The 15,399-nt window shown below is 40.2% G+C and overlaps 1 protein-coding gene across 1 annotated transcript in view; it reads left to right on the top strand.

Annotated features, from left to right (window-relative positions):
- The window catches only part of RSPH14 (radial spoke head 14 homolog), a 92,050-nt gene extending 77,998 nt beyond the window's left edge, over window positions 1-14,052 (top strand). The window contains exons 4-6 of the mRNA XM_035556777.1: window positions 10,722-10,947; window positions 11,771-11,901; window positions 12,622-14,052. Of these exons, the coding sequence (XP_035412670.1) occupies window positions 10,722-10,947; window positions 11,771-11,901; window positions 12,622-12,863 (599 nt within the window). The 3' untranslated portion in view covers window positions 12,864-14,052. The remainder of the gene's footprint in view (window positions 1-10,721; window positions 10,948-11,770; window positions 11,902-12,621) is intronic.
- The last annotated feature ends 1,347 nt before the right edge of the window (window positions 14,053-15,399 follow it).

Raw genomic sequence — 15,399 nt, 5'->3', positions numbered from 1 at the left:
TCCTTCATGGGAGATACTTGAGAATGTGATCCCAGATAATGGATTACAGCTGACACCACAAACAACTAAAGAGAAGGACTTCTTTAGTTTTCCAACAGACAAAAAAATAAAAAAGAAAAACCAACCAAACCCTAAAAATGTAAGTGCCTCTACATTCTTTCATGGCTTTATTGTACCTACTGTATCTGCAGTTCACAGTCATTGGCTTGGCTGCTGAATCAGCACTTTCCACTGAAGCCAAGTCTAGAAAAAAAAGCATTAAATCCAGCAGCTGGTGGACAGCTGCTTGGGAGACTTGCCTAGAGCCCTGAAAGATATGCTGGCTTTCCTGTGCACTTAACTTCACAGCAGTTCTCGCTTCTCATAAGCATTGTGCTGGGTACGCGGGCCCTGACTCCTCCAGAACCTCCATGTGAAGAATGCTACAGAGATACCATGAATAAGATGAAGGCGTTAAGAAAAAAAATATATATATATTCTTTCCTCCTTCTTTGTTATCAAGGGTAAGGGAAGGGGGAGTGGAACACAACATCTCAAACTTTAACCCCAAAAGAAACAGGGGATCATTTAGTACAGCACAGAATGAAAGATCAGTGAAATGTGAACAACTGACAAAATCACTTGAGATTGAAACATACAGATCCTTAGGGAATTGCACCCAAGGAGATGCAATTAAAGAGTGCCAGAAATTATTTTAGCAAAGAAATTTTCAACAGAAAAAAAAAATCTTTTTTTGAAACCAAAGCTTTTAAAACAAAAAATACCAGCCTCAGATGTCCTATTAAAGTGCTCTGAGCAACAGGCTCTAGGTTACTCTTGGGATACCCTTTTCCCTCCTCCAGTCTTCCTGATTGAAGGTTTTCCACTTTGCATGAATGATTAAATATTCATTGAAGCAGTGAGTGGAAAGTAGGTCTCTCCCACCTGAGGTTACAGGCAGGCATTTAGGTTTTGTTTATTTTTTACAATAATAAACAAATAAAAAGAGGCAATGTCTTGATTTCAGTTTATTTTTTTCACTGATGTTTTTGCCCCTACTTGAAAAAGCATCAAACTGGGGCCTTAAAAGAATTGTTTATATATATATATATTTTAATAGATGCTTAGAAAAATAATTTTAATCCAATTTCATATTTCTTTATATCCTTTACAGATGATAGTTTTACTTCATGTAGGAACCATGAGCTGTAGCTACAACTTCAGCAGGCACTATTTTTTTTCAATTGCATTACCTTGTAATATCTGATTAACAGGAAAAAGAAGTTGGTAGTTTAAAAAAGGCTGCAAATTTTGTTTGAGGACACAGAGGTAATTCTGGGAAGCTACAGAAATGGAGCTGTGGACACTTGGGTAGCTTTACTGCAGGGGCTTTAGATGCCAGAGCAGTTCTGTAAATAACTGGATGGCTGCAGTCAGGTTTAGGTAATGGAATTTAAATAATTGTACACCTCCATGTTAGGCCATGGCTAATTTTGTATCTCCATAAAGATATCACATACATACCCCACCACCAACCGGTGGTCACTGGCAGAGATGCACAAAGCGGTGCTTTCAGCTGGCTGTAACTGGTCACTGCCCCTCGCAAAGTAGTTTCAGAGAGGGGTAAAAAACTGCACAAAGGCCAGTTCGGTCTAGGACTACGTTGGTGATAAACTAATAGAGAAATGAGTAAATGTGACTTCTGATTTTTGTGATTTGCCACTCCTACTTTAAAAGAGAGCTCTTGCTCTCTCACTGGCATGCACAACATCGATTCAACAAACAAATGGCGGTGACTCAGGAAGCAATTCGGTCTGCAGACACAAGTCTCCAGGACAGGTCCAGACACAAGTCTCTGGGACCACTTTCAGCTTTCAAGGGTATCCCATCCGCTTCCTGCTGCACCTTAGAAATGGCCCAGTGTCCTGCTGGCCTTATGTCATACCCGACAGTCCCAGACAGATGCCTCAGGTACCCAAGGATGGCTGAATTGGTGTTAGATGCCTATGTCTGGCCACCAGAATCCCTTACTGACTAACTGGGCAATGGAGCCAGCACAGTGGGCAAAGCACATTGTGCTAACTTTGCCTGAACTGACTAAATGGATAAACACCCTATCACATCTTTCAGTTAACGTAGCTTTCAGAGTTACTTGTATCAGTGTTGGTTTTAAAAACATGGTATTAAAATGGCAGTAATTTCATCAGCTGATTAAATAGCTGCTGCTATCCCTTATAACTGCTGCAAATATGACTGTCTCTGCTTCAGGTAGTAATGTTTTGAATACACTGTATGTAATGTTCTTAAATGTAAGCACATTAGTAGCACTACCCAAGTGCATACCTTTTAATCTGGCATGTTTCCACATGATAAAAAGGTCATTTTATGGGAACACCTTTATGCGTTCACTTGGAGACCGTCATTCAGGAAAACATCTCTAGGTAGAAAGTGTATTTACTGTTATGTTCCTATTTGTGATAGACTCCTTTCAGCCAACATCTGTGATTCACAGCTCACTGGAGGAATCGGGCTCTCAACCCAAGAGCATCCTTTACTGGGGATCACTTCAAAGCACAAATCACCCCCAGAGCAGCCCATACCTTGGTACTCAATTAAGACTTAAGAATTTTTCATTGCCAGAACTAAAATATGCACTAAAAAATTGGAAAGCCCTATTGTAGAACCTCACCAAGAATGGAAGAAATTTTCATTGAGTAGTATAAGTAGTTTTCCTTAAGAATGTGGCTTTCCACAGAAAAAGTGGAATCTGCAATGCAGCAGGCCTGTGTGGGAAGTGGAGCGTTATCTGCCTTTCCATACAGCTCCACTCATGTCGTGCAGCCATCTGGGCCTACCGGTCTAATCGAGATGCATTTCCTCCAGCTTCGTTTCGAACAAAATTGCCAAGCCAGACCATTTGAAGCAGAAGAGGATTTCACCCACCTACAGTACTGCAGTCTTCTTTACCTAGAGATTTTATCAGTTTTAACCATTCAATTGTGCTCGTCTGGGCACAACTGCTCGCAGTGTGAGCTGTAGGATAAAATTCACTTATTGCAGCTTTGCCAGCATGCTAGATCAGGAAACACAACCAGTGGGTTTGTCGGTGCTACAATTTCACCAGTTTCTTCTTTGAAATTCTCTACCATTTTTTAAAGTAGAAAAAAAAAAAAGATGGAAGAAAATAGACAAAAAATGGAAGAAAATTGTAACAATGAAGAAAATGGAAAAAAGGAAGTCCATAGAGTAATGCAGAATACCAGCTCCACAGATATAGCCTTACAGAAACAGAAATTTATGATAGTTAATAAAATTATTTCTTGAACTTTATTAATATTGCTTTAGTCTTTCAGCTTTCTGTCTGAAAAGAGAAGACTGTGTTGTTTTTTTAAAAAAACAACTATTCTCTCAGCAGAAGTTCTGAAAATGGAAAACCCCCAGTTGTGTATTTCTCTTGCCTTGTAAGAGTCTTTGCCTCTTAAAGCCTTGTAAGACAGTTAGCCTTAAAAGTTTAAAACCCTTTTTACCAGTGTAAAACCACAGTCCACCAAAGGGCAACCTTCCAAACTCTCAGGAAGCGTTAGATGCCACAGTAACGCGACCAACACCAAGACCTGCCGTGGCCCTGAGGAAGCCACCTGCCTGCGCACCGCTCCCCACTGGCCAGCCAGCCTCGGGCCCAGCCAGCCTCCCCGTCTCCCTCCACAGCAACAGGGGCAGCCCAAGGGTCGGAGCAGGCAGGGCTTCAGCAGCTTGTGTCTGCCCTCTGGCCACAAGACTCTGGCTGGGGAGCCACAAGAGCACATTGGGACCGTGACACTAAACCGGATCTTTGTTATTTCTCAGCTGTTCAACCTGAAGAATTAAACAGCTTTCGGCCTCTTTCCTTCCCACCCACTCCTTTTGCCCCGTCCGTAACCCACTTGGGAAATGAGCTGTCTCTCACATTTCTTTACAACAAGCCTCTGCGATGCAGCAGACCTTCCTTCTCCATAGGAATCTCTAAAGCTTACTACAATGTAAGTAATAATCACATGAACATTTGTCAAACTGATAATTGTGTTCACCTTACAGTATCAATTTTTCTGTGATTGAAACTTGCTATTGTAATTGTTAACACTTTCTGCACTCTTGGTATACATTATTGGTATTAAGCATAAAATCTGGTATTTAAGTTAGTGCTTGCAGATGTGCCAGTCCAGGTTACCTTCTGAACATATTGACTGTGTCATATGTACTAAATCTACTGTTTTCCATGAGTGATTGAATTCATAGCCAGTATTTGTGGAAGCAGTGAATTCACCAGAGTCTCTTACGGTAAAAGGCTGCACTGGTCCCTTTAGTCTTATTCTATCGCTTCATGTCTCCATTCCTGACCAGAAGACGAAAAAGGAGAAATTTTCATCTGGAAAATGCGAAATTGGGTAGGAATTCATGGCTAAGGCTCAGCTTTCTGAGAGTAGTTATCTCAAGGCTTTAATTTTCTCTCTCAGTAATTGATCTGAGGACTTTGGAGCAAGTAGTACATATGTCAGACTGTTTTCCTTCCCTCTTGCATATTGGCAAAGTCTTCCCTGTGGAGGAAATTAATAAATTTCAGGATGCCATTTCCTTCTTTATCCAAAAGAACAAGGAAAAAAAATCCTCTGGGTTATTTTCTGTCTTTACTTTTAACAATTTATAAAAATCTTTCTCTGAATAAAGGAAATGTACTTTACCAGAGAAATAAAATATGAGAAATTTCCTCATTTGTCATTGATATGCATTGTGATCAGCTGAACCCCTATGTGCATATGCATTTGCACACTTAAGTATATCAGATGATCATGAATATAAGTTACAAACTTAGAAAACAAAAGATTAATTATATGGGAGGTGCAAACAGCTAGAGTTCTGATGGGGAAAAAAAAAAAACACCACTGTAGGAAATACCAATGCTTGTACTCCAACGTGCAAGAATATGCAACAATTATAGCTAGAAAAATCTTTATAAGCCAGCATTGGTTCTATTTTACCATCATTTTGACTGTTTGCTTTCGTTTATATGGTAATGTATGAATACAGATTTATTAAAAGAAGGAAAAGTTGCTTTTATTTTAGACACTACCTTCTGATGCCGTGCGAATGACCAACAATCCACATGTGGATCATGGATTATTCACTACTACAACTGAGAGCATATTTCATAATTACCACCGCAGTGGTTTTGGTGATTTTCACTACAGGAGGAGCTGACAACCATCAGAAGTAGGGTACTTGTCTTAGTCAATTATTGATTTTACCCTGTAGATAATTCTTGTACAAAATCAGAATCCAATATTTATTTTTCAATTTGGAAGCTGTCTCTATGTGAAACACAGTCAACTCTGTCTAATTCATTTCCAGGGCTTCCAGAGGTACTCTGACAAAGACACTCTGTAGACCAGAATCTCCAAGTTATTTAGACACTAATCTTCTCATGGGGCATAAATGACTTAGGTGGTTAAGCCCATTGCTTTCAAGCAGAATGTCACAGGCAGTCTTATTTAGTACCAAAATGACAAATATATATGTTTTAAAAAAAGATCATCTGTTTCTTGGATTTCTAAATTATAACAGCAAAGCTAGTGCAGTTACGTTAGCTGTAGGTTCTATGTTAATTATTGTCTGTGCTGCTTTGATATAACAATTTCACACGTACTAAAACAAACTTTCTAAAAACAGAAACAAGATGGCACAGGAGTCTCTTTATTCTTTGCTGAGAATTAGTTACCACTTATTTATCAGACCAATCTTATCTATTCCTTGTTGCTGCTTGAAAGAGGTTTTTCAAGGACCCTGCTGACATTTTAATATTTTTATAACTTGTTTGTTTGTTTTTCATACACATCACATCCCCAAATCCTCAGTACTGGAAAAATTCTCAGTAGCTCCAACAAGAGCAGATCCCATAATGCTTACTACGGTTATACAGCTATTTACACAGTTACACAGCTATTGCATTTTTAGTTAGAATATGACAGATACTATTATTGAGGTTGTGATTTTATACCTGGTACGTCCCTAGGGCTGCCATAAGATAAACGCATTTAGCTGATGCACAGATGTGAAATAGTTTGAAATAGAAATGCTTACTATTTCTAGTCAGATCCCAGTATCTGCAGTATTTTCCTCAGGTCTCTAATGCCCAAATAACTCTTCAGTTTATTTAAACAGGGACTTTCCACCTATCAGTCCTTGATGAGAGATGATTCTTTGCCTCCAGGCACAGGCATCCTTTGGGACACTACTGTTTATTCCTGTTTAACTTATTACAGAAAGACAGAGAATTATTGTTGCAAAGAAGAGGAAAATATTCTGACTTTCAAAGATACCAACAGAGTTTTCCTCTTTAATTGGAAGACTTGATAAAGCTGATGGGGTGCAGGCAGGTAAGTTTTATTTCATTTATTGTGGTCTATCTCCTGCTCCAAACATACTGGAAAGAAATTTTTCAAGTATTTTCATCTTTAATGTATTCCCTGACACAGCCTTAATGCCTGAAACACTGCAACTCAACATACTGAATCTTATCATTAAGTTAGCTACTACAGGGTTCTCAAACTATGCTCTTGTGACTGGTGACTCAGAAGTCTTCTCAGGGAGTCTAAAGAATAAAATATTTTTTCAATTTAAACAGTTGTGAGCAAGGAGTTATTAAGGAAGGTATGCCAGGGAGGGATCTGCTGCTGTCATCTTGGCACTCAGAAAGGCAACACTAAACCAGCACTGCCTTGTTCAATGTATATCATGTATGCTAGCACTCACTAGTTTAATAAACACATAGTTACCTCTAAAACCATGCTCAACTGCCAGCAAGAGAGCCACTACGTGTAGGATTTTTGTCAGGATCGTTTGGCTACTTGCAGCTCGTGAGCTCCCACGCTGGGATTTCACAGCTGCTGTGCACTGGACGCGTTGCTGGCACATCAGGATGCAGGGTGGCATTTTTCGCTCCAGCTGCGCCTGGCTCTGCTTTTCTTTTCATTTTCTGTCTCTTCCTATGTTGAATCATTTCAGATAGTTTCTGAAGGTCTCAAAGAGACCTCTGAGGAATTAACAAAACATCCACATTATATGGAATCTGTGTTTACATACAATTTCACTATGTGGTGCTACACTGTACATCTCTCTGTGGCCATGCTTCTTATTAAAACAAACATTTAAACAGCTTTGATTTGAAAACTGACATTTGTACTGAAAAGAATTTGTAATGTGATTTAAGTGCTCTATGTAATTGAAAAACAAAACAAAACACCACTGTTATGTGCTATAAAGGACTCCTTTGTTTTCTACAAAATTTGATTTGTTTACTTGCCCTGCAGCCATACTGAGAGAACAGAATAAATGGCAACACCTCTTTGGGTCTATTTTAAAAAAGAGTCAGGAAAGGGAGAATGAGAGTGGCCAGAGGTCTATGAGGAAGAAGAGATGAGTGCTGAGATAAAAAGCAGCCCAAAGGAAGATTACAAGGTCTCAGAGAAAGAGATCAATAATGGTGTTAACAATGGAGCTGCAAATACAACTATTTGCATTTTGAAAACTTTTTTTCCCTCCTGCTTCACTATGTCCAGAGTATCTGGAACACTCTCTGCATAGATAAAGCACCTCTGAAAGGACAGCATTTCAATGAAAAGTCAAGACCCTGAGGATGCCAGAATAGTATATGACTACTGGAAACACCAGCTTACCTTCCCTGCCCATTGCTTGTTCTGTAAGAAGTGAGGATCTGAGACTGCTCTTATTTACAAGCAACTCTCAAACAACTCTTCACCGATTCTGTCTCCTCCCTTTTCCTTTTCACCTCCCTAGACCTTTCACCGTTTGGTTCCCTTGAGAAAACCATGACGAATTTCCACCTGGAAACTTCAATCTCACTGTTAGGTAGTCTCTTTTTTTTTTTTTTTTTTTCTTCTGTTTTTGATGGCCCTTCCTCTCCACCCTCTTTCTCTTGACACATTGAGACTTTTGACAAGGTCAAACAATCCATCTTAGTTTCTATATTTATATCTGGGAAGCTCCCTCCAGCCACACAATAGCATTTTGAATAGGACAGTTTGACGAAAACTGTAGATAGGAAAGATGGCCTGGTTATAAAAAAAAAAAAGAGAGAGAGAGAGCAATTAAAAAAAAATGAAAACAGCCTGAGTGTTCATACAAAATAAGCATCCACTAGGTACATAGGGATTTCTGACCACAGAATAAACACTGCTTAATGGCTCCACAGAATAAAAGTTTAGACAATGCTCTGTACATTATTTTGCCAGCTTATGGGAACAGAAAGACATAACGTGTCTCTGTTATATATTTGGCACTTGAGAATGCAGTGCAATAGCAAAGGCTAGCACCAAAAGAAGCCATGAAGTGCAAATGCAATGAATGAGAGATGGCTGAGTCAAAGAAAGTCAATAAACATTAAATGGAAGGAATAAACTCAAGGGCCAATGAAAGCAGGCCTGTCTAGTTGAATATATTAATTGAACATATTAGAAGATAAGTGAAGGACACAGACACAGAGACGTGAAACCAGAATGCTGAATACTTACAGGGAATATGCTGAAATAGCAATCAAGGGAATTGAAAAAAGTCAGCAAGGAAGGCCTGTAAAAGAGGGAAGTGCAGGAAAGAAAAAAATGAAATAAAAAATGATGGGTTTAAAAAAAAAAAAGCCTATTAAATATTCAAAACCAAATGGAAAAATAGTAATGGGAACCTCTCTGGGAAAGAAAAAAGTGTATCTACAAGCATGAGAACAGTCAACAATGCTATAGCAATAGTAGAAATGGAACGGCAATGGTTTCTTTTGACTCAAGGTGGAATGCTGACTACTCTGTGCGAGAGCTAGCATTGGCTTATGAAATGATATGATGAAACTTGTTGTGCGACACTGTCCCAAGACAGATTGGTGTCGTGTGAATTACAGGTACCCAAAGCTCTGGAGGAGCATGGAGTTCTTTGCCACTCTTATTTACATTTACATTCAGCATGTTACTTTATATGGAAAGAATGAAATTAAGTTAATGTCAAATTGTCCAGATGTAGTTTGGATGTGAAAATATCACAGATTATCTGGAAAGCACCTACACAAAAAATCAGTCACTGGAAGGAGGGAATGTCATCTTGTAACCACCCCCAGCCCTTCTATACCTATAGCCTATAATCCGAACACCTATAATCCTTGTTAGTTATTAGTTAATGAGAAGTGATGGAGTCAGCTGTGCAAGCTTTGCTTCCTTCTCAGGGACCTCCCTTGGAGTCTCTTGCCAGAGCAATAGTGCAGGTTTCCTTTACCACATCTTGTATGGGGACAGTGTGAATGGCCCCTTGAGAATGTTCTTCTTTTTTACCTCCATGGAAAATAAATATACAGTTGGGTTTTTCTACTATGAAAATGCAACTCCCCTCTAGTGATACACAGAGCCACAACTTCAACGACAGTGGTGGTTTTTTTTTCCACTTTCCTTCCACACTGTTTTTTCTGGTACACAGAAAAATCCTTATTTTTAAAACATTGATAGCTTCAAGAGTGAATTGTCTGAATCTGTTTTTCGTTATTTATCTGAATTCTCACAGGAAGTGACCTCCGAAGGTACTGCAGGTAGTAAAAGCTGTAATAGTACCAGCCCTGGGCATTTCTTTGCATTGGCATTAGAAAAATGGATCCTAATAAGTTAGTAACATAAGAAATTATTCAATGTCACCAAAACCTCAGATATATGTACAGCAGAATAACCTCTAGATTAGGTCAAGAATCATGTTTTTCACCTGGTTGTCAAGTTGAGGGATTTCTCCAGTGCACCACAAAAGGCCATTAAGATCTCTTTCTCACTCATCCTTTTATCTCTAACTGGGGAGATTCATTTGAAAACACCTCGATGACTCTTACCCACAAAACTTCCTTATCTAACTGCATGTGAATCACTTCAAAAGGAGACACGTTTCTGTTGGCAACCAAAGAAGCAGCCTTAGCAACAAGACAGCTGGAGAATTTTGTTTTCAGAGAGTTGCTTGTGGACAGTATGTTCTGCTTTCTGCTTCCCCATGGCACTGCTCCTTCGGTGTTGACTTAGTATTGTGTAAGGGTCAGTCACTGGTTCATAGCAAAGACATCACTTGCAGCGCAGATGACGATCATTTTACCTTTGATGCTGTTCCCTTTACGAAATAGTGCATGTGTACTGACTGATGGAAAGCTCAAAATGTGATTTTCCCCCATAACAGAACTACCACAAAGAAATGTGTGAGGAAGCTGATGGTTTCCAAAACCTTGACTTCCCCGCAGAAACCATAGTGGAGAATTGTATCAAAGTATTAGCTCTAAAGGCTCACATCTCAGCCTGTCTTAGCATCTGTTGTTGTTGAGAATAGTTGTATATAAGGTGTAGATAACAGTTGTTAATAAGGTGCCTTACATCTATCTTCTTAGCAGGAATAATTCTGGGAAGAATGTTATGGTGGGGAGAACTGGAAACACAGAGCAAGTGGGGGTGTTATTTGGGCTGATGTCTTCACAGAACCGTTGGGGAAGCTCACTGAGAAAGCAATGCTAAGACGGCATTCATGAACAGTCTGGTGTTGTAATAGTTTCCATGTCCCAGTCCCACATCTGTGTAAGGAAATGAGTTATCATATATATTTTGATCCTATTAAAAAATTCAAAGTACAGGCAGAAATAGAAAATGCACTCATACCTTCACCTGTGTCCCTTCTGTCTCCTCCTGCAGGGGCTGCTGACATACTGCATGCTGGTTTGATTCCCTTACTTATGTTCAAACTGAAGTCTGAGTTGGATGAAATCCAGGAGCTAATCCTAAATACACTCTCCAACTGTCTGCGTATGGAGGCTTCTGAAGCTCTATCAAGTGGTGCCATTACCATCCTGAAGGAAAAGCTCACACATTCATCGGTGACCATCAGAAGCAAAGCAGCTCGGGTCCTTTTAGCAATGGGGTAAAAGAAATCTATCTATAACACTTAAGCCCAAGAAAATGCTAATGAACTCAATCAAGTCTATTACTGTACAGTGGGTATTCCACTATACATTGAAGCTGTTATATTTCACGAGGAAAATAATATCAGCCTGTATGCACACACAGGTTGAAGACCTCTAAAAATCCTAACTGCTACAAATCACTCAGGAAAGCAGAGGCTGATGAGAAGTTGTTCCTTCTCCTCCTATTTTTTTCTGTATTATTTGTCTTCTGGGCCATGTTAAATATTCCCCACATTTAAGAAGCTGGAAAGAAAGAGACAGAATTGACCTGAAAGAATGATTCCTTGCAGACCCCTAATATAGCAGTTGGTTTGAATCTGTTCAGGGTTCAACAAACTGGTTTCTAACTAAATTGCCATTAGGAGCACCAGCACACTTCTTCCTACATCCTGTTCCTTGCTGCTGCCGATCAATCTCCAGCGTATCATAGAAAGTAAAAAGAGAAAAATCTAATCAGAAAAATAGCCTAAAAATTATTAAGCCCACACACATAGGCTAATATGATAATAATCAGTATTTTATCAGCAAGTAGACTTAATAGACACCACGCATAAACAGACATCCCCTCTCTTTTCTTTGCGGCTGGGTAGTGGTGCTTGCCATCTGTCTAACAGTCAGAACATTTCGACTCCAAAGAGAACAGAGAGGAGGACCGTGTCAGCACCACTGTCATGAAATGAAGGAGCGCTGCAGGGGGCCAGACATGGGGAGAAGCTGTGGGTAGTTGCATGGTTAGCAGACACAGTTCAAGAAAGCATCTTAACCATTTTTTCTGCACAGTACCCATCCAGAGGGAAAAGTCGTGGTAGGTGAAGTTATTCCTGTGCTGGTGAGCCTGTTAGAAGACACAGATCCTGAAATCCAAGCTAGCGCAACAGGAGCACTGATGTTTGCTACCGTTAAACCTCAGGGTAAGAGAAAGAAGCAGTTCTGTTGGCTGCTGTCCAGAAATCCAGTTTTAAGGCAACTTAATACCTGTGCCCCTGTTCTCTTCCCCCCCAAATCCTCTGTTTTTAGTAGCATAAAAGCTGTGCCAGAAATTGTAAGATCAGGACATTTCATAGGCAGTTTCTCACAGCTAAAAGAGGAGTGAATATTAATAAGGCTGTGGTTGTTCTCTCAAGTAAGTTACAAGACGCTGAAAATACCAACTGCTAAATTTTCAGTGTGATGAGTGAATAATTAGATATAAAAGACTCTTAATAATAGTAGTTGTATTCCAACCCTCCTCTGCAACTGTCCCCCCCATCTTCCAAAGACAACACAGGCGTGGATCTCAGTGTTTGAAGTGTCTTTAAAAATGGAGGAATGGAGGATGTTCTTAAGGGCATCTAATCCCCCCAAAAAATAGCTCATCCTATCACTTGGTGTCTCACACCTTCTCAGATAATTTGTTGCAAATGAAATAATAATGTGCAAGGCAGATAACGTCAACTAAGATCTTTTTTCTTAAAAATAAAAGCTAGCTGGCAGCTAGCTTTGGTTTTCAAGAGAAAAGCATGTCCTACCTCTTCACACTGCACAGTCCGGGTGTTCAGAGCTGTAACTGGGCAGGAAGTCAAAAGAAGAAATTCAAAATCTTGTTGATTACATGCAATAACACATTTTAAAGCCAGTTTATTTTTCCACAGGGAGATTCTCAGCCCTAGGTGCTGAAGCCATTCCACCTTTACTGAAGTTGGTTGCTGGGGAAACCAGCAAAGCCCGTCTGAACGCAATCAAAACCCTCACCATGCTGGCTGAGCTACCGGAGGGCCGCAGGAAACTCCTAGATCATACAGACATGTTTCAGCAGTGTCTGAATGATCCCTGTGAGGCGGTGAAAAGAGCTGCCAAAATTGCCATCTGTGTCATCAAATGGAAACCTTTCTGAAGATGTGATGTTTCATAGAGATCTATTGCCCTCTGTTGTTGTCTTACTGTAAAAGTTGCATGATTATATGCGACCTTCAAAAACAAAACTCTTTCTCAGTTACTCAGAAACAGTTACTCCTGAAAAGTCATTTGTCAACTGTTTCACATCTGTCTTACAGGTCACAAGCAGAGCAATGGGGAAAAAGGAAAGGTAGCAAGTCTAGAACTTTCCACCAGGAGTTATTTCCTGAGATACAAAGTTTTTTCTGTCATACAAGAAACTGATACTGTGTGTAGCCTTCGTATTCTCTCTTTTTTCTGTTTCTTTTTTAATCTCAGCCTGTCAGACACCAATCAATAACTAATTATATTAGAAAGAAAGGTTCATAATTAACCTCTCCAGCAGTCTTGGCTGTGCTGGGAAATTGACCTAGCAAAAAGCATTTACATGAGTTTTGTTGCAAACATATGTTGAACACAGGATTAGAACCATTTAGAGCATCATCATTGAAAAAAATCAATGGCAATGTCATAGAAAAGCTTCCCCTAGGGAAGTCTGAGGCTTTCCCAGCCTGAAGTATAGCCAAATTCTTTTCAGCACCGTTCTAACAAATTCTGTCACTGACAAGACTTGCCAGCAATGAATCTGGTGCAGGGCCCCAGTGTCCTGTGCTAAGAGCACCTCCACCCATCCCTCCCTGTGATGAGGTTTATCCATGGGATGCTCCAATGCCCCCAGCTGATAGCAGCCACCGCTGTACCTCAGTGGCCCCTTCTGAGCCCCCTCTTGCTGTGTGCCTGCAGCCCCTCCCTCAGCCTTAGCTCCAGCCATGGCCCATGTTCTTAACCTGCTGGGGATCTCAGCAGGCAGCCTTTCCCATTCCATGTGCTTGGCGCCAGGCTCGGGGTCACCATGTGCAGCTATCCACACTTACAGTAAGGAGAAAATAAGCCAGCAAGGCTTTACTGAGGTAGCCCTTGGAAAGCGTGGCTGGGGAACCCAGTGCCTCCAACAGAAGAGGGATCAGCCCCGATCTGAAGTTGGTTAGATTATGGAACAAACATGCCTCTGCATTTGGCTATTACTTGGTGTTTTGTACTTTTGTAGAGCTGTGGTCTACCCTTTGAGTAAAAAAAATAAATCAACAAATATAATGAAAATGGAGGTGTTCTGCCAGAATGGAAGAATTTTGCTATTGTGGCTCATTTTGGGGGGAGAGGGAGAGTTTGAGAGGAAAGCCAATCCTAATATTATGGTCTAGTCCAACAGAAGTTGGACAAGACAGTTTCCAGAGGTCCCTTCCAGTCCACAGTATTCTATGATTAATGGCTGTCTAAACAAAGAGATGAGGAGATAAACAAAACAGAGAACTGAAAATGTCACTTCCCTAGTTGGAAAAAAATGTTTTTTTCTAATGAATGTTACTTCACAGAATTGAATATAACATCGAAAGTTCAAGCTGTCTGTAACCAGCCTATCCAAGAAGACATAAATTGCCTGAAGGAAATACAGTAGTTTCTGATTTTAGAGCTGATGAGCAGATGAAATGGGAAGTTCAGTAATATTTTGCTCACTGTGTAGTCAAGGCAGGTCACTACTGATATTGTGAATTCCTCTGTCTGCAGTTGCTAGTGTGTAATTTAAGAGGCATCAAGAGAAGGCCTGCGTGAAGAAATGAAGCAAGTTTGCAGGACAATTTCTGGCCATTAGAAGTGCCCACGACAGCCGTCATGGTGCAGGTGACTCAGCTTCACAGGAAATCCCATTTATTTTCACTCAGGTGTTTGCTCTCACGTGGTGTTCTTCTAGACAGAAGTTACCAAGTTGTAGTTAAACAGAAGCTGCACCTTCGTTACACAGGAGTTACCTGTCAGGGCTGCTTTTTTTACTGCAGAAACCCAGTGTCCCACTGCAAACTGCAAATCATAAGCTTATTCTAGCCACTGCAGGCATGATTAAAGTTAAAAGGTTTCTCTTCCATAGCTTAACCAGAAGACGACTTCCATGTCCTATAAAGATGTGATTTAAAAGCATTGAGTCAGTTGGATTTGTTCCCTCTGGGCAGGGTCTTGGAGGAACTCTGCCTTTTCAGCACACTTATGTGCACAATAGACATAAGGCACTCACGTGTAAAACATATCAATGCCTGAGTGCATCCAGTCCGATAAGTGCGAGACAGAAGAATGGAAGTCTCACCTACACTTACAGAACTGCAGTAGGAAAACACAGCAATGATAATTTTGGCTCTATTTCAAACATCTGTCACAGCCTTTGCCCTGATAAGTCAGGTATTGCATTTCAATGAGTTAGCAAAATAATTAGTTTGTTCAGATGTAGGAATAAGACCATCCAGACTGAACTGCTCTGACAAGAAAAAAAATTAGCCGACTTGGACCTTAAGCACTGCACTCTGAACATCTGCCTGATTGTTGCTTTAGAGACAATATAAACTGTTTCCAAATCAGGTTCTAACATGGTATCAGCATTCTTGTCTTACACACATGCACAGTACAAAAGTGGAGCAAAGCCTTAACTGAGCTCTGAAGTATGGACG

This window comes from Cygnus atratus, chromosome 17 (genome assembly GCF_013377495.2).
Source record: "Cygnus atratus isolate AKBS03 ecotype Queensland, Australia chromosome 17, CAtr_DNAZoo_HiC_assembly, whole genome shotgun sequence".
Lineage (NCBI taxonomy): Eukaryota > Metazoa > Chordata > Aves > Anseriformes > Anatidae > Cygnus > Cygnus atratus.
The sequence above is the reverse complement of the archived record's forward strand: the minus strand, read 5'-3'. Positions and strand labels throughout refer to the sequence as shown.